Source organism: Oncorhynchus nerka, linkage group LG26, assembly GCF_034236695.1.
Source record: "Oncorhynchus nerka isolate Pitt River linkage group LG26, Oner_Uvic_2.0, whole genome shotgun sequence".
NCBI lineage: Eukaryota > Metazoa > Chordata > Actinopteri > Salmoniformes > Salmonidae > Oncorhynchus > Oncorhynchus nerka.
Window position 1 is genome coordinate 18,517,290 of NC_088421.1, and position 19,836 is coordinate 18,537,125.

At 47.2% G+C, this 19,836-nt stretch overlaps 1 protein-coding gene across 3 annotated transcripts; it reads right to left on the reverse strand.

Moving 5' to 3' along the window:
- Window positions 1-344: 344 nt before the first annotated feature.
- Window positions 345-19,588, reverse strand: LOC115110443 (protein Wiz-like). 3 transcript variants are annotated; one of them, XM_029636102.2, is made up of 17 exons: window positions 19,370-19,588; window positions 18,607-18,804; window positions 18,298-18,481; window positions 17,895-17,970; window positions 17,527-17,675; window positions 15,819-17,426; window positions 13,997-14,449; window positions 13,451-13,813; window positions 10,011-10,130; window positions 7,631-8,137; window positions 7,072-7,515; window positions 6,454-6,933; window positions 5,778-6,320; window positions 5,349-5,563; window positions 4,314-4,605; window positions 4,056-4,221; window positions 345-3,726 (listed from the first exon to the last, which is right to left on the reverse strand). In XM_029636102.2, exons 2-17 carry the CDS (start codon window positions 18,730-18,732, stop codon window positions 3,348-3,350), a joined length of 6,105 nt encoding a protein of 2,034 aa, XP_029491962.2. In that variant the 5' UTR covers window positions 18,733-18,804; window positions 19,370-19,588; the 3' UTR covers window positions 345-3,347. The 3 variants fall into 3 exon arrangements, with proteins under 3 accessions (XP_029491962.2, XP_029491961.2, XP_064866267.1); XM_029636101.2 differs by having other exon boundaries at window positions 13,439-13,813; XM_065010195.1 differs by lacking the exon at window positions 19,370-19,588 and having other exon boundaries at window positions 13,439-13,813; window positions 18,607-19,346.
- Between the last annotated feature and the right edge of the window lie 248 nt (window positions 19,589-19,836).

A 19,836-nucleotide genomic window follows, 5' to 3' on the forward strand; every position in this document is an offset into this window, starting at 1 on the left:
CAGCCTAATAAATTGGGGTAGTCAAGCCTGATAAATGTGTCACAAATCATACATAACATTTTATTTCTTGACCTATCGTATATTTTTCTGTATTGGATGTTCTTTCTGTTCTCAGGACAGAATACTTGTTGATCTTGTATTGTCAAAGCAACTTCTTGATATTCAACATAGAGAGCCTCTCCAGGATGACTATGGAGTACAGAACCTGTCTTCTAGCTCCTCCTGCTGGCCCAATACATGTTAGTAAAGTGTTATCCAACATTCATTCCCTTTGAAGCATTTCTGTAGGACAGACATTAAATTAACATGATCAAGCATTTAAGAAGACTCAATTCAAAAGTGGCTGAGTTTGAAATCACATTTAATGTTTGTTCAGGAGCTGATTCACATGAACCTCAACCCTTTGTGTACAGTACAATTCTTTTACATTTGTATTATCATCATCAGATCATGGTCTTAGCTCTCCACAGGCACTCACACACTCATTCACACACACACCAACCCTCTGCAGCCAGTCACACCAGCTGAGGGGTACACACAGGCAATCTTAAAGGGGACTTAGTTGTAACACCAGCGGAAAGTCATCTTACACGGTAACACAGTCACAAACCTGCCAGAGGCTAACCCTATCACGATGTGAACACTCACTGGTGGAGGAAAATCTGAACGTGCAAAAGTAGTCCCCTTTAAAGACTGAAGTATTTAGAGTCCTCTGATCTTAGGACACAACAATCACTCGTTTTCTCCTGTCTTCAGTCACTCCCCATCCTCACCATCCCATTCTCATGAGCACCAATGTTCAGCTTGGAGAAACTAGCTAACAAAGAAAATAAAAAATACTCATCAAGGTTTCACCTCCTGGACTGCAAATACACAAATGCACAGAGCAATAAAAAGACATGTCATAGAAGGTTGAAACTAAATCACGATAAAAGGAATCAAGATCCATTTGTTTTGTAACTAGCTGTTAATAGAACTGTTAATAGCTCTAATAGCATCAACAGTTTCATAAGTACATGTAGTTATATATACGTATCTATATTCCATAAAAGGTATGGGGGATTGTTAGGGTCAAACAGTCATGTTTTCGACAGTTTAATGCTGGAACAAACTTGAAAAGTTCATTTCCGTATGGACTCTTCAGTTATTGCGTCACTTTGCAGGCGATATAAACACTTACCTGAAGCAATGTGAAGACACGCTGGAGTGACAACGTCGCCCCAGTTTAGAAGCTGTTCCACCAGAGGCCATACGTAATGCGTCTGGATTTAAGGGCACCAATACTTCACAGAGCTCTGACAGATAGCAACCTCTGTGGGCGTCCGTGTACTGGGTGCAATAATGCAGTAGTGTAACAGTTCCATGAAGCCAAGGCCGCTTATGTATGTCACTGCAACAGTCAGTCAACTCTGTGGTTCACATACTGGGAGTCACTGGATCCAGATGTACACCGATACATGTCCCTCGTCCAATGAGGAGCCTTGGTTGCTCCGTAGCTGTGCAGAGCTCCTCCCTATGAACAGGTCCCATGTAAACAGCTTACAGAGGCGAGACCAGGGAGTAAACACACTCTTTGGCACATCCTTAGGAGAATGGCAGATGCAGTCAAGTCCTGATCAGACTGAAAAATAGACCAGATCCCATGATTAGCTAGATTTGTAGCTACGGAGAGGTCCTGTGTCTTAGCTACTGTTGACCTCTGCCTAGCATTTAAGTCATAGAAAGACATACACATGCACCTCTTGTGCAAAAAACACACACACACAAACTAACAAACACACATAGCTTATGCACTTAGATAAAAGTGTCACTGGCCTAATTTCAAACATTCCAATGTTCTAATTGAGCCTAAAAAACAACCTAGTTCACCACATTCAAATGTGTAATAAATAACAACCAAGGTTTTGGGTTTCATTGACAAGGCAAAAAAGAAATGGCAACATTGTGTGTCCGCATTGAAACTTGAAATAGTGACCGTCAATACTTCTATGGACCCTTTCATCTAAAGAATAGATGAGTTTCATCAAGAGCTTAAATGCCGTTAGCTAAACAGTGTTGGGGACATCAAACTATGGAATAACATAATGACCAGTCTAATTTAATATGACACAGTCATCTAAAATAATAACTGCATTAAAAGGGATAGTTCAACCAAATGACACATTGGTTTCCTTACCCTGTAAACAGTCTATAGATAAGGTATGACAGCAATCCATGCTTTGGTTTAGTTTCCCTGGCACTGTTTTCAAATGCTAATGTTTTAGCATTTGTGGCACAAATCCCATGGGACTGATATCAGCAATCATCTATAAGTGACTTTGTTGTGCTTTACAATCAATTGTAGACACTTTCGAATGATTTGGGCACAATGTTTGAAAAATGCTAATATCTTATACCCATGACTTAAATGGGATTTGTGCCACAACATTTGGAAACGGTGCCAATGAATCTAAACCACCGCATGGATTGCTGTGATACCTTGTCCATAGACTGCTTGCAGGGTAAGGAAACCAATATGTAATTTGGGTGAACTATCCCTTTAACTACATTCAGAAAACATTAAGAGTTACTGTGTGACTGCACCTGTCAGCCTAACTCTAAGATGAATGGGACGTCCCTTCAAGGTGCTGCTTCCTCTACAGGGTCCTTCCTTTTCTCTCAAAGGGGCCTTTTCCTCATCATCACTGCCCTAATCAATGGGGCACTTATGTAAGTGCTCTGTGGCATTGTCTACGTTAAAATTGCCTTATCAAAAGAATGTGTAAATGGGCTTTTTAAGTCTGTACCATAGACTAAGCATGAATACAAAAACATTATTTAAACTCCTTTTAAAATGTTGTTGAGGTGAGTATAGCAGGAGCCATGAGTGTGCTCCTCTTAATTAAGTGCTTCAAATATAAATGGGCGGAGCCTCTCAGGTCTTTATAAAGCACTGTTTAGAGCAAGGAGATAAGTCAAAGTTCAATATGGTTTAAGTTAACCTCTCGGTTAACCACTGAGCGGCAGGAAGTGTAACTGTCCACGTTACAAACTGAACATTCAGCTCAAACAAGTCCAAACAAAGAAGACACAGCAGACCCCGAAGCCCTGGACAGTTGCAATCACCCACTCTGGTCAGGAGAGCTTGGGTTCCCATGGCAATGGGGCTTTGTAACCATCTGCAGCGCTTCCTGGGAGAGGCTGGGGGTTGAGAGAGCTCGTTGGGGGGAAAGCTTCTCTTCAAAACACTTCAACAACAGGTCCCCAGTGTTGAGGCCGAAGGAACAAGTGGATGGAAACAAGGCATGGCAAAGACGTGGCAGAACAAGATGGTTAGAAGAATGTGTGGATTGTTATGGACCTGGGGGTTACAAGGACAGGGTGGGGATCAGGATCGGGGAGAGGGTGGACTCTGCTGAGGCTGTTGCCATTGGAGTGGCAGTGACAATTGGATCAGACTCAGCCATTGATGGAGGAGAGGGGCTGCAAGGAGGGGGAACAGTAGGAGCTGTGGTGTGGGTGTGGATGGAGGAGGGTAGGGTTGAGGTGGGGGCAGGAGTTGTGGTGAAGCTGGAGGTAGTGGCTGGGACTGAGGTTGAGGTTGGGGTTGGGTTGTGGTCTTGGACTGGGGGGTCCGTGGCAGAGGGAGCAGGCTTGTTGTAGTTGAGGTTGAGAATGTGCTGCTGGAGGTGGCGGATCCAGTCCTCCTGCACAGAGAGAGGACCCTGGAACTCCACCTCACAGAACCTGGCGGAGAGAGGCAGAGAGCACACTCTACTCACACAGAGTCGTCATACAATCACAGGAGGGAGACAGGAACGGTACATGGATAATTTAAAAAATGTTGCTTTAATAAATCAACAGATTATAATTATTGTGAATGTTTTTTTATGGCCCCTGGGCCGACAGACTAAAAGCACTCATTCACACAACTTCCAAATCTCAAGTGCCTCCCTATTCCCAAAATAGAGCATAACTTCTGACCAGGGCTATAAAGAAGTGCACTATATTGGGAATATGGCATACTTTGAGATTAGTCGATGGGTTCAGTACTGCAGTTCCCCAGAGAAACTCACCGGCACCTGAGGGAGTAGATCTTTCCCACCACTTTGACCAGGGGGGTGGAAGGGGGTTTGGGCACCAGGGCAGGAATGGTGCCGGTGCGAGGGGGCTTGGGGGTGCCACTGTCCCTCTCTCCTCCCTCTGAGTGGGAGGGGTGTTTAAGAGGTCGCCGCTCAAAGCCTGAACATGAGGAGAGAACACCAGGCTGAGCATGAGATGGACAGGTAGGTGTGTATGGCGAATAGTTGTGTGTGTTTGTGTGTCACACTCACCTCTGGGCAGGCGCACGTTGAGCTCGCTGCGGGCCACCTGTGTGTGGGGAGGGAGGTTGTTGGAGAGTCGGGTGGGGCTGAGACTGTGACTGCTGTGGCTGGGTCTGGAGGGGGGAGTGAGACCTGCATCACCCTCTGCTGCCCGGGGTGATGCCAGGGTGAGCTCCCGGCCTACCCGTCTGGCCTGGGCCAGCCCCAAAGCCGCCCACTGGGAGGAGGAGGAATGCTTCTGGGAGGGCATGGGGGGGAGGAGGTCAGAGTCGGACGATGGGGAGAGAGACAGGCTGCTTTTCTGCAACATAAAGGAGAGGGATGAGTGCTTCTCATTAAAATAGCTGTCTCAATGTACTCTATTAGAAGGACATGACAGAGTAATCTTCTTGTCTTTATGTGTGTCAACTCATCACAGAGGGAGTAACAGTGAAGCAAATACACAATGCTAACTCAGGAGGGACGGACAAGTCTATTTTCTAGAACATAATTAATCTGAAGATGAAGGATCTTTGTCACCCAGTTCTCTGGTTACTATAGCAACTATTAAGTCAATACCTAAACCTGTTGTGTCCCCCACAGGGGAAATATTCTGATATGAGAATCTTTGTGTTGGAGCTACATGATAGCAGATCTGAGTGAGGCATTTAAATCACAAAATGGCTGGTGGTGGCTGAGGCCAATTCCATCTTTTAACCTTTAAAAGCCCATCTCCTGGCAGGTGTTGTTAGTTTGAGAGAGCTAAATGACCTTTAATGATATGGGTTGTCATGTTAATGCTCTAAACAGCCCTAACACTGTGCCGACAGACCTCATAGCGGTCCGAAACCCACAACTAAAATGGACGGGGTCGGCACTAATAAAAAACGACTTAGCAATATTGCAGCTTGATTGTGCATTGTGTGCACGGTGTCACACAGTTCACTCTAAGTCAATAGAAATAATTGCTGCCTTCGCATGGACATTGGAAAAATATAACTTTTTCCTTTTACTATCATCTATCACCATTAGATAAACTACTAAATAAATCAATTCCTCCCTGACCTTCTTGGAGGTGGAGCGGTTGGAGCCCTGCATGTAGCTGCGGTGCATCTCCACCACCTTGTGGGGCCGGCTGCGCATCCAGGCACTCAGCGTCTCGATGGGCGAACCGTTCACACACCACTCTGTCACGCCAAACTGCCGCAGGTGGGCCCGCGCGTGGCTAGCCAGCGCCTTGCGGTTCTCAAAGTAGAACCCACATAGCTCACAGCTGGCATCTAGGGAGGGGGTGAGAGAAGACAAAGGAGTGGTGTTGTCAGTCAGAGCCGGGCTTAAGTTAGAGACTGATTCATGTTTCATAAAATTAAATGTATATAACATAACATATGTGTCATTCTCTGCTAAATGCAATGAGTCTGTACTAAAAGACAGTCAGCAAGTTAAAGGATGACTGCAACTCTTCTGAGGATCTTTAGTAAGGTCATGGCTTACCCAGGTGCCCTCCGGCATTCTTGTCTGGAGAGGACTTCCCTTTGATGGAGAGGTCATGTGGCAGTGGCGAAAAGGACTGGGGGTGGGATGGTGACCTCTCAACTGGACGGCCCTCCTCCGTCAGGGGTCTCTTACCCAGCAGGGACACCGCAAAAAACTTCCCGGCGGGAGGGGTGGAGGAGAGGCCCACCGCCCCCAGGCCGTGCTTATGAAGCCGGGAGCCAGAGTGCAGCAGATTGAGGGGGGATTTGCGGGAGAACTTGGGCGACTGGTAACCCAGGCCCCCCACCAGGCCTTCCCAGGTGGGGCTGGACCCCTGGCTGGTCTCCTTCTTCAGCCCCGGGGCTGGGGACGAGGTGCCCCCATTCTTGTGCATGAGTTCTCTCAGGGTGTCTATGGGGGAGCCGTTGACTGTCCACTCTGTGATGCCCATCTGGCGCAGGTGGGAACGGGCGTGGCTGGAGAGACCTTTACGGTTCTCAAAGTACTCCCCACAGAACTCACAGCGGATGTCCCGAGTGGGCTCTACTTCATGGGCTGTGACTGTGGGAGGAACAAAGGGAGGGGGAGGAGACAGAGAGATGCAAAAAGAGACCATAGAGAATAAAAACAAGGCATCACTTCAGTATGGATATTACCTCAATAATTACAAGATGATCTTTCAACTTGGACTCACCCAAGTTAAGAGGGAGCATATTGTCAGAGCTGCTCCAGCTGCAATTCAGTGGCTCAGAGGAGTATCCCGCTGCTCCCCCCACCGCTCCTGGCATGGTGACTTCCAGCTGCATAGGCTCAGGCTTCAGCTTGACTATCAGGCTAGGGGAGGCCGGTGGAGCTGAGCCCATCTTACGCACTGTGGACTGGTGGCTGGGTGGGTGGGCGAAGGCAAAAGGGAGGCGACTCAGGAGGCTGGGCGAGGCAGGGGAGGGAGGGGGTCCGGGGGATGGGGGGGGAGATTTTAGGGGCTTAAGGGGCAGGGCGCATGGTAGACCTCGACGTGTGATCAGCTCCCGCAGGGTGTCTATGGGGGAACCATTGACTGTCCACTCTGTGATGCCCATCTGGCGCAGGTGGGAACGGGCGTGACTGGAGAGGCCTTTACGGTTCTCAAAGTACTCCCCACAGAACTCACAGCCGATCTCCTTCACTGGTTCACCTGCAGGAGAGATGGAGAGTAGAGATGAAGATCAACTTAAAATAAGCACCTCACGAAACTGTACATCAACAAGTCACTGATGCTGTATTGCATTGAATGGAGTATGAGTTTAGTTTCCATCATATGACAGACACTCACTGTGGGGGATGGGCGTGAGTTCCCCGCCACTCAAACGGAAGACCTGTAATTTGGAGGACTTGGGACGTTTGGAGGGCGGGCCAAACATTGAGGAAGCTGAGGAAGAGGTAGCTTTGGACCCAGATCCGCCCCCCATCGTAGTGACCTTGTAGAGGAGAGGTGTGGAGGAGGTGGTGAGGAGGGAGCGTTTGGGGGAGGAGAGGCTGGCTGTGAGGCCCCTGAGCCCCTGGGGCCCCTCAGGCTGCAGGGCGCTGGCTCTGTGCTTGAAGTCATCAGTGTGAATGAGCTGGTTGAGGAGGTCTATGGGGGAACCTTTGGACTCCGAGTACTCCACCCCAAAGTGACGCAGGTGGGCTCGGGCATGGCTGGACAGGCCCTTTCGTGTCTCGAACCAGGCGCCACACAGCTGGCACACTATGTCCTTGTTGGGGTCTACCTCCAATGCTGCACAGATGAGGAAAAGGGGGTATGAGGAAATGTTTTACTTTAGACACCTTTACAACCTCCGCATTAATCAGTTGGGGTTGAAGGACCAGAGAGAGGGCACTGACACACTTACTGAGGTTGAGTGGGGCATCAGTCTCCTGTGGAGCCCAGAAGGGTTTGGCAGAGAGGTTAGAGGTGGTGCTCTTCACCCCTCCAGGCTTATGGTCCAGACAGCGCAGGGGGGAGGACACAGGCAGCAGGGAGGAGATGGGGGCCTTCCTCACCACAGGAGAAGGGGAGCAGGCCCTGATAAGTGAGGGGGGAGGGGAGGCCACAGGGGAGGGGATGGAGAGAGGGATGGGTTTCTCGTCCATGTCGGTGTCTTGATATCTCTCTTCTTTCCGTGGGGTTGGCAGGATGTGAAGGGGCTTCTTGGCGACGGGGGGGCGGGGGAGGGGAGGGGGGAAGTGCCCATCCAGACCACGCTCCTTGGTGATCTGGTAGAGGAGGTCGATGGGTGCCCCGCTACTCTCCGACATGCCGATGCCCAGCTGGCGCAGGTGGGAACGGGCGTGACTAGATAGGCCCCGCCTCGTCTCGAAGGGGGCACTGCACACCTCACACTTTAACAGGTTGGACACTATAATAGAGAGGACAACAGTGAGAGGGGAAGAGATGCATCTGACCAGCACACAGCAAAATACACAGAATATGGAAAAAGGTCCCTTTGCACATTTTTTTCAGTCATAGTTCAGCACTGGTGTATGTATTATTACATCATTTATAGCACTTCAATTAACGGACGGTGACAAAAAGAGCAGGAGGCTGTGCAGCTGAGAATTCTCAACTCCATGATATAATGGAGTTGAGTGGCAATGAGTTTGCTGCAACCTGTAGTTTTTGATACAAACAGCATTTTAAGTGACCTACACCGTTGTTTGCTAATGAAGAAGGAACAGCCCCGTCATTAAAGGACGATTATTTTTGTTTTGGCAGGAGATGCATAGAATGCAATTTTCATCAAAAACTACGGATACAACTCCCTCTGACAGCTGTATGACAATCTGGACAAGCACAGGTACACAGTAAGTGTTAATTCAAATTATATATTTTTTAAGTATTGAGTGGCAGTGCATGTTTGAAGTCACTAACTTCATACTCCATTGGAAACCAGTGAATTATGCAGCACAATTTGACAAAGGTCACATTATAGCCCTATTCAGACGGGACTAGTATTAGCAGAGACGCTGGTTATGTAATTAATACACCGGCATTTGAATTATTCCAGAGGACAATTCGCACGGTATAAGTTTTTACAAACTGCCGCCTTTAATTCTTCATTTGTTTTCATTCAATTGACTCTTATGACGGAAGCCTGGAGGGTTTTATTCTAAGTGTGAAGATATGTGAACACCATGTCTAGACGATAAAGGCCACACTGATAACTCATGCTTGGCGGCCAAATGTGAAGGTGTCCCCAAAGCGTTTAAATTGCAGAAGTGTGATCATAATCATTATGTTAGGGATTGACGGTAGACTGTCCTAATGACAAGGCCTCCCATCCTGCTGATGTGAGCTGTTGAACAGTGCTCTTGCACTTGAGATGCGTCTATGGATGAGAAAGTGAACTTGCCAATTCCAAAAAAGTTTAGCTCAGTGGGGAATCGGGGAAGCCCTGATTGCAATCTATTGCCTACATCAACAGCCACAGTTGAATGAAATAAGCCTAGGCACAATATTTTTTTATTGCACATTTAATTAAACTGACACATTTGGTGATGTTCAACTTTCAATTCATTGGCACAAAACGTAGCCTATAAACAAAAGTATTCACTGTGAAATCAATTTAAGCCATTCATATAAAATATATGCGTAGCACTTTGTTTAAGCATCAATTTATCAAATCAGTTCTTGTTTCCTTGCTCAAACTGTGCGCAGCACCTGTCAAACTCTTGTAAATGTCTCGAAAAACACAGGGACGTCGTTACGCACAGCATTATCAGAGGAACTTGGAGTTTGCCAAAAAACATTAGGTTATTCTGGCTGGAATTGTTACTCTCCTGCCATGTAAAACTGACTGGCATGGCAAATTCGGACGGGACTAAAATGACAGAAATTGTTTTTTGTGTTCGTGCACATAATTACATTACCCAACCTCCCCCAATAAAATGAATCCTGTCCGAATAAGGATATAGAATTAAGTTTTAATCATAAACTACGGAATTCAGCACCCAAATATAAGATTGCCTTTACAAAGGACAAACATAGGTACAAGGTACGCATTAAAGAATGGCAATTTTTATTGTCTGATATCGACTCGATGTAGGTACACTCCGACAAAACTAATCTCCACTCAACTCCATTGTGACGTGATGTACATATCGTGGAATTGAGAATTCTTAGCTAGGGGCTGTGGTAACCTCAGCCACGTCTATCTGCCACCTAACAAAGCCTCCAGATCCCTGGGGACCTTTATGTCTCATCTCATCTTGCCCCACGTTGTTCAGTCTCACCTTTGATGTCAGCTTCATCACTCGGGGAGGGGCTCTCTGGGTCCAGGGAAAACAGACCCTTCCTCCCTGGGCTGGAGGTCAAGCTGTCCAGTGCTGGCATCTGCTCTTCCTCCTCCCCGCCTGAAACACATTACACAACCAAATTAATGAGTCATTCATTAAAGAGTCATTAACCTGGGAGGATGTGAATTAAACACGGAGCCTAATGTCACCAGGAAAATTACATAAGTATTCATTTTGGTAACTGGTAATGCATGAAAATACACAACATGACCAAAAGTATGTGGACACCTGCTCGCCGAACATCTCATTCCAAAATCATGGGCATTAATATGGAGATGGTTCCCCCTTTACAGCTATAACAGCCTCCACTCTTCTGGGAAGGTTTCCACGAGATGATGGAACATTGCTGCGGGGACTTGCTTACATTGAGCCACAAGAGCATTCGTGAGGTCGGGCACTGATGTTGGGCAATTAGGCCTGGCTCACAGTCGGTGTTCCAATTCATCCCAAAGGTGCTCGTGTAACAGTATAGCTTCCGTCCCTCTCCTCGCCCCTATCTAGGCTCGAACCAGGGACCCTCTGCACACATCAACAACTGGCACCCACAAAGCATCGTTACCCATTGTTCCACAAAAGCCGCAGCCCTTGCAGAGCAAGGGGAACAACTACTTCAAGGTTTCAGAGCGAGTGACATCACCGATTGAAACGCTATTAGCACGCACCCAGCTAACTAGCTAGCCAATTTCAGATCGGTTACACTCGATGGAGTTGAGGTCAGGGCTCTGTGCAGGCCAGTCAAGTTCTTCCGACACCGATCTCGACAAACCATTTCTGTATGGACCTCGCTTTGTGCATGGGGCCATTGTCATGCTGAAACAGGAAAGGCCCTTACCCAAACTGTTGCCACAAAGTTGGAAGCACAGAATCGTCTAGAATGTCATTGTATGGTGTAGCGTTAAGATTTACCTTTACTGGAACTAAGGGGCCTAACCCGAACCATGAAAAACATCCCCAGACCATTATTCCTCCTCCACCAAACTGTAAGGTTGGCACTATGCACGGGGGCAGGTAGCGTTCTCCTGGCATCCGCCAAACCCAGATTGGTTCGTCGGACTGCCAGATGGTGAAGCGTGTTTCATCACTCCAGAGAACGCGTTTCCACTGCTCCCGAGTCCAATGGCGGCGAGCTTTACACCACTCCAGCCAATGATTGACATTATACATTGTGATCTTAGGCTTGTGTGCTGGGCCATGGAAACCCATTTCATGAAGCTCCTGACGAACAGTTATTGCGCTGACATTGCTTCCATCGGCAGTATGGAACTTGGTAGTGAGAGTTGCAACCGAGGACAGACATGTTTTATGCGCTACACGCTTCAGCATTTGGCAGCCCATTTCTGTGAGCTTGTGTGGCCTACCACTTCGCGACTGAGCTGTTGTTGCTCCTAGACGTGTCTACTTCACAATAACAGCACTTACAGTTGACCGGGGCAGCTCTAGCAGGGCAGAAATTTGACGAACTGACTTGTTGGAAAGGTGGCATCCTATGACGGTGCCACATTGAAAGTCACTGCGCTCTTCAGTAAGGCCATTCTAATGCCAATGTTTGTAGGGGGATTGCATGGCTGTGTGCTCGGTTTTATACACCTGTCAGCAATGGGTGTGGCTGTAATAACCAAATCAGCTAATTGAATCGTTTTTAAATAATACAATGAATTATGTTTCTGTATGAATAACAAAAAAATACATCAAATCTTTACAATGGAGTAGCTAATAATAATAATAATATGATATTCATTAAAATAACTGCAATTTGCAGCGCTCTATTGGGCTTCAGACGTAGTCTGTCTAATAAATCACTTCTTCAAGTGTGTAGACCTATGGTAATGGCAAAATACTGTTCGTTTTCCTGCTGTTGTACATTTCGTAACAGACACATGCCTTTCATTGCGATGGTGTATTTCTGGGACAAAACTACCATTTTCTGCGACAAAACGGTAAATCATAAGCGACGTGAGTAGACAATGCTTTTTGTCCGGTGGGCGGCTCTGCGCTTGTCAGTTGATCTCGTCTCAGGGTGCTCGCAGAGAAAATGACACCTTTTATTTTTCTCGCTTTATTTGCAGCATCAAAAATGTGATCACTGCAGCAAAATGATACCATGGTTTGATAAAACTATTAAAAGTAACAAAGTTACAAAATCCGGACTTTAGTTTTCATTATATAGCAGTAGTAGGCCTACAGTAACATCAGGTAACCTGACACTTAATAAAGTGACACTTAAACGTATTTTAAAATCTAAATAAGTTTTGATACGACTACAGATTTGTAGTCCGTTATTCCTGTATTATAAGCATGATGCAATGCATTCATAAATAATGACACCAGAGCGACCACATTCAAGAAATCAAAGGAAAGTAAAATGGCGAGGATTTGGGAACTGTAGGTAATTTTAGAAATCCTGCAGTATTGGAAATAGTGAACGTCATCCGAGACGCACAAAATATATCACACAGAAAATGACAGTCCGCATCAAATGTCGCAAAACACATTCCTGCGCGCGTAGCTACGGTGATACAAGCAACTCGAACAATGACAAGAATGACACATTTCTAGCCAATGCCTTGACTTTGTCTATCTCACCTTTAGTGCGCGACAGTGATTTTAAATGGTCTCATATGATTTGATTTTTTTGACGGCTAATGTGTCTAGAGACAATTTTGACGTATAGCAAACAATACGGGTTACGACGCGACGTGTAACAATGAAGCCGATTAATGTTTAAAGGGCACGGGCGTTACGGTGCGTGGTACTCACCGGTCAGTAGCTGTAGTGCATCGGACTCCCAGCAGCTAAAGCCAGACAGTTTTTCCGCTATTGTTTGTGTCTGCAGGGAGGTGGAAGCAGCCATTTTGCCCCCCATACACATGCACCGCTAAACTAAGGCGTGACCAATCGAGCAGAGGCTGGGACAAACGCACTGAGCACCACATCAACCATGGGCATCTGAGTCTCTCCCTCTAATATGCTTGATTTACAGTAACACTTTGTCCCAAATACTGCAGTTCATCATAGACTTGAAATCTGCTACATCACACAAGTCTCACAACTAGGGACTGATGTTACAACACCAACAGGCAAAGTCCCACATCAGGAGAGTAAGTTCCATAATACAAAATAGTTGCAAAAGTATTGCACAGAATTGTTTTCATCATTCAATATCCCTTGTGCATTGCCACTGTAGTTACCATTGAGTTACCACATTTAGCACTGAGACATTTCTTTGGAAGTCTTATTCACGCTGATCAACCATCATGTAATCTACCAACAACCTATAACAGTCAGACCACAGTGTGTTGTATTCATAAACCACCACGCCAGCTCAAAAAGGCATCCTACAGTACACACACCAGGTACACACACACCTTCAGGCTCACCAACGCTGTGGTCTTTCTCCCAAGGCTGAGAAGGTGACGATGGCAGTAGGATGGAGACTGTAGCACCTGTTGCCTCTTCACTCCCCTCCCCTCCCCCTGGTTCTTCCTCCTCCGTCTCCAGGTCTTCCTCCTCCTCGTCTGAGGCTGGGCTGCGTGGGGGGGCTGTGGGGAGGACCAGGTCTGGGCGGCTGGAAAAGAGCTCCCGGAGGATATGGATGGGCGAGACAGTCACCTCCCAGTTAGTAATCCCAAAGTCCCGCAGGTGTGCCCTGGCGTGGCTGGACAGGCCAGCCCGGGTGTCAAAGCCAGCATTGCAGAACTCACAGCGCATCACACTGAACGTATCCGGGTCAAAGTTGGCAACTGAAGAGAGAGAAGGGCACATAAAACATTAGCAGTTTACAGACCGACTTGGAAGTTGTACACATCCTCTACCCTGACTGATACTTTACTTTGTTCCTTTGTTACATTATAGTTTATTACAAATATAATCGCATTATACACCAGACAAGGTCCTAACAATGTAATAAAAAATATTCCTGATACCCTTTTTCTTCTTCTTCTGGTAGGAGAACTTCTTCTCAATGGCATTGACCTCCTCGGGGGATATGAAGTGGCGCACATTGTAGCTGACGCCAACTCGGTTGAGGTGGCCCCTGACGTGATTGGCCAGCCCGATGCCGTTGTGGAAGCGATCAGGGCAGTAGGGGCATTTCCTCTCCACGCTCTTCAGGGTCCCCGTCTCCTCATCAATCTCCTCATAATCCTCAGCTGATATGCCCTCCGCTAGGAAACGCCGGATATTTTCCTCTTCCTCTTCTTCGTCATGATCATCGTTGTCCTCATCATCGTTGTCATCATCATCTTCATCAGAAAAAACCTTGTTAATCTTCTTTTCAAAAGCAACCTTTGGCTCCCCGTCCACTTCCTCTTCCTTCACGGGCTTCCTTTCTGTAGAGCATGAGGCTGTGAGGCTCTGTTGTTTTAGAGAGGAGTCATCTAGCGCAGGAAGGAAAGGGATATAGAATGAGGCTGAGCTGAGACAGCCATTTAGTACACAGTATTATAATAGAGAAGTGTTCAATCCCAGTCCTGGAGAGCCAATGTGCCGCTGGGTTTTTGCTGTGTCAGTAACTGCCTCAATCAATCTTCAACAGCAGATGAGCTAACTTTATATCACATCAATTTACTACGTGCTATAGTGGCACATCAAGAATAGGCATCATATACAGAGACACTTCAGGACAGCGATGGAACAAACACTACAGAGGCCATTCAAACAGACGCAACATGAAGAACACAGTGATAAGATGCAATGAGGTGAAATTAGAAACAGACATCTACTCACCTAGCAACTGAGCCTTTATATTGATTAGGGGAGAACGCAAGGAAGATAAGGCTGACTAAATTGTATTTGGTGAGGGGAGCCATGCATCACTGCATGCCAGGTGGCTACTTCACAACTCAGCCTGTCACTCACCCATCGCCTTGCCTCCCTCCCAACGGCCAAGGTAAGAGAGGAGAGTTTGGGGGTCAAAGCGGTTGGGCTCATTGAGGACAGGGGACAGCGTGTGTCTTAGCTGGGCCTGCTGGCCCTCAGTCAGCCCCAGGCACTCTGCTGCCCCCCGCAGGCTAGCTAAGAAAATGAGTTTCAGCTGCATGGCCGGGGCAGGCACCTCCACAGGGCATGGAGGGGAAGCAACGGGCAACCCAGGTTCAGTTATGGGCCAGGCAGGGACTGCTGGGCATTTTCAGTTACGGCCAACCCAGTGACTGATCTGTAGGCTTGTGATGTTATTTAATAACACTATCCAAAAGTAGACATGCATGAAGCATAAGATATGCATTCTAGGTGAATATAATTTCAATATCGAAGGACAAATGTCACAGGTTACCTAATTGTGCATGTCCAAGATGAAAATAAAAATAGAAAATATTGAATTGGAATTCGGAGTAGCCTCAGGAGTTCAAAATATTCTGGACAGTAGAATATCTTTGCTTATGCATATACATATAGTGTGGCCATTCTCTAGTGCAGTGGTTCCCAACTCCAGTCCACAAGTACCTCAAACAGTATTGGAGCCCCAGACAAGCACATTTGATTCAACATGTCAACTAATCATCAGGCCCTTACAAGGTGTTTTTTGTTCGGGGCTACAACAAAAAAAGTGTACTGTTGGGGGTACACAAGGACTGGAGTTGGGAACCACTGCTCTAGTATATCAGACCATTAATGCTGAAAGTTTTGTTTTAGAATTAGCATGAGAGCAGTGCAATAGGTGAGACTCTAAAGAAAGTCTAAGGTATTGGCTTCTTTCATCTGTATTCGAGAAGGCTTGAGGGGATAGGTTCTGCAGCTTAGTCTCACCTCGGAGGGATCGAGCCCTGGTGAGCGGTTTGGATCCAACAAGTGATTCAGTCTCTTTTTGGTTCATATCGGTTGCCAGGTCAGGGCTCTGGCCCTGGCTTTGTGCATCATCGGTCTCAGGTGGCCCACTGTCCAGTCTGGGATTTGGCCAGAGGAGTTCTGTCCCCACCTTCCCTCTCCGATTTGCCCTCTTGTTCCCGATGGTCTTAAAGGCTAACTCTCTACGCTGGGGAGCTGTAGCAGTGTTTGATGGTTGGGACAGTGTGTCACTGTCCTCCATAGCAGAGATCCAACTAGAGGAAGAAGACTTACTGGCCTTTGACTGGCTTTGGCCCTCTGGTGGAGAGACAGGCTTAGAAAGCGTATCAGAACATGGTGGAGAGGAAGCATCAATTCTGGACCCTGGACGGTTCATCTCTTCAGGCCCTTCCCCACAGATGGAGGTCTGCGCAGGGTGAGCCACGTGTTGGTGCTCCTTTAGAACAGTTTGACTGGAGGCCTGGAAGGCACACTGATCACAAGTGAGAGAGATGGAGGTCAGGCCAGAGGCAGATCCAGGTGACACAGGCGGCTCCATAGGAGTGAGCTTTGGCTGAAAGCGCGGAGAGGCTCGCTGCAGACCAGTAGGTTTTCTGTTGTGGGTCTTGGCGTGGTTGGCCAATGCCTGTGAGGTGCGTGTACTGAAGTCACACTTGAGGCAGAGATAGCGACGATTGGCTGGGCCTTTGACCTTTGCTTTGACTGGAGTTTTGGCTCTAGCTTTGACTGGGGCCCGGACTGGAACTGGATCTGGCTCTGTGAATGGAGCTGGAGTCGTGACTAGAGCTACAAATGGTTCTAGGACTGGGCTTGCAGGTTTGGTCACCTTGCTCGGTTCACCTTGTGTAGTCTCTCCTTTCCCACTGTCACTCAGCTTCCCAATCTCCTCCAGGATCTTCTGACGAGACTCCTGGTGTCGTCTGTTGTGGTCCGCCAGAGCCAGCCTGTTTGACAGGTTCCATCCACACTCCACGCACCGAAATCGAGCGCCCTTCACTCCGCGCTCCCTCCTGCCAGTCCCCGGCCTGCTATGACTGTGCTCTTGCATGTGATCCTGCAGGTAGACCTGCTTCTTGAAGTAAATGCTACATTCCACACAGGTGAAAATCTCTTCACTAAGCTCTCCCTCTCCTCCTTCTTCACCACCCTTTTCCTCTTCTACCTTCTCCAGTTCCTCTGTTGCCTTTTCCAAGTCCTCCTTAAAGTCATAGGCCCCTCCACTCACCTTCACTGGCACCAAGCTCTTTGCTCTTGAGGAAGCACCCCTTGCCTTCTTACCAGCTCCTGTTGATGTGCATTCCCAGGAGCCCTGGCCAGAAAAGGGCCTGAGCAGGGCCCTTTTCTTCTTCCGACGCTGGATGAAGGTGCAGTGTGCCCAGGGTGCTGGTGGGGGGCTCTCTGTGTCTGAGTCTCCAGGAAAGGTGTACACATCCCGCTCAGGCTCCTTGTCCTTCCCTGTCGGGTCCTCTTCCTCTCCCTCCTCCTCAATTTTGCACCCCTCCTTTGATGTCACTTTGGACTGAAACACTTCAGCTTTCTCCGATATATCCCAGACACGGTCATCTACCACTGTGGATGGTCAAGAGACAAAAGGATATTAGAAAATAAGTTATTTAGAAAATAAACTATGTTTTATTTAGTGTTTTCCCTTGCTCCCCATCATGCTTACATTCTTTTGAACTGGATTGGGCCTTCTTTGGCTCCTCTCTGTGTGTGTTAGGCTTGTCTTGGTCCCGCTCCTCCACAGGGCTGAGTAGGTTTGTCTCAGTGGGTAAGTGCGGTAGTTGTTCAGGTGCTTGGTCATCCTCACTGTCAGGTCTGGACAAAATTATACAGAGGGAGACAGTTGTATGAGTGGGTCAGAAAGAGCAATGAGTCCCTATCTGTCTATCTGACCATGTGTCCGCCTAACCTGTTAGTGTGTCCGATTGTCACTTTATTTGACCGCTCTGCTTACTGTCTGTCTGCCTTGTGGTGTCGTGTCCTATCACACATAACTATCTTCCTGCTGGCTGCCCTTCTATTCCTCCATCTCACCTGTGTCCAGAGGAGGGGGATCCTGGGCTGTGAGCGGCCAGACCGTGAGGGTTAGAAAAATGCTGTAGCTCCTCCTCTGACAGACAGCGCAACCCACAAAACAGACAACAACAGGAACATCACTTCACATGTCGGCCACCCACAGGTAAATTCACAGGCAAAGATTTACAGTAGTTATTCCTAGTAAGAGAGACAGTTCTGACTACAAGCAGACGGGGGAACATTCAAACATTCTGGAAGTGACAACAAATATAGCTGAAGGTGATAGCAACAAGTTTAACTGATAGCATCACATTTAGGAAAGCCCATAACTGCACTACAGACATAGACGGAACACACTTAGTATAGTATGATTCATATTGTGTTCATACAAAGCTCAGTAATAAACGAGTGTGATAGCTACCGTCTAGTGTCTCTTTCTCAGAGTCAGAGTCCCAGGTCAGGGAGGAGGGAAAGGCTGAGGGCCTGATGCTCCTCTGTGCACTCCGCCTTGATTCCACCTGGGATAGGGGGCCTCCGGTCCTCTCAAAGTCCCCATTGCCACCACTGGACCATGGGCTCCCACTGAAGATGAGCTCGTCTGAAACCTGTTGATGATATTGACACAATCTCACAGCAAGAGACAGCATTCTGAATGCAACTGACATTGATTCTGAAGTCTGTGATTTTCACTTATGTATGTGGTGGTTGACCATGATAGGATTCCCTTTACCTGTAAGGTCTGATTTAGGAAGTTGTGGGTTACGGTGTCCTGTGCTGAGAATGAGGGTGGTGGCCCATAGCTGCTCACTGAGGTGAAGGAATCCCTGGGGGAAAGAGAATCCCCCTCTAGCTCCATGGTCCCCAGAGCACAGTATGGTGTTCCACTGCTGACCACTACAGTCTACATTGTGTGTGGTGTTCTCTTCCACTGTTTTTGTATACACAAACAACACACACAAGGGGTACACTTCCGTAATACTGCCATAACAGAGAGATAAGCAGCACTCCAGAAAAGGTGTTCTGATGCACACAAAACAACCAATTTAAAATCATGCCGCTCATTTGGGGGTCTGGGTTGGCCACTTGATTTTCTGCTTCAAATGCTGCATTGTCAGTGAGCCACAATATCACACCAAGACCTTGATGAATTCGACAAAATCGTAAACGCAAGAGATGGTAACAAGCATCGCGCAGTGGCGTCACAGGTTCAGCCCACTGCAATTTTGGGAATGTCTGACCCATTTTCACAATGTCTGGTGATATTGTGAGGATATAACAGATTTCCCAAATGGCCACGTACAAAAGTATACTTTTATTCAGGCCCTGTCTCGCTTGTTAGCTAAAAAATAAACGCAAATGTAAGTAGCTAACACATCAAGATGGGAAGAAAATGATATCTACCTGCAAGGGCATTGTGGATGGATGTAGCAAGCATTATATAAATATGTGCAAAAATGTTTATAATGTTATAACGCCCGTTATTATGTACTCACGGAAAACGGCCTGGTTTGTGGTCTGAGGAAAGGAGTTGTTTACGCACCGTTCTCCATGCTTTATATGGAACAAAGCTACGAATATCCTCAGTCCATGAATGCATGTAGAGTGTGTTGCTATATTTTTGTCACATCGGTGCTACATTTTTTCCATGAACCCGCTTGCAGAGACCACACACTCGACTCCATGTTATTTGCCTGCAGGCACGCCACGGCTACGTGAGTGACGTCGATTTAGAACTGAGGTCAGGCTATCCCTCTCAAATCCATGTTCCAATTTACATGCGCCACTACACTGACAATACGGTATAATGCAGATAGCTTGACCACGGATAGCTTGATGCAGTGATAGACAGCAGAAATTAGTTTGGAGCAAACGTTCAAGTTCAACTTCTGCGGTCAAGTTCAAGTTGATTGCGTTGCACTGGAAAAGTGCAATGATAAAATGTGTGTGTGTGATTTTACAC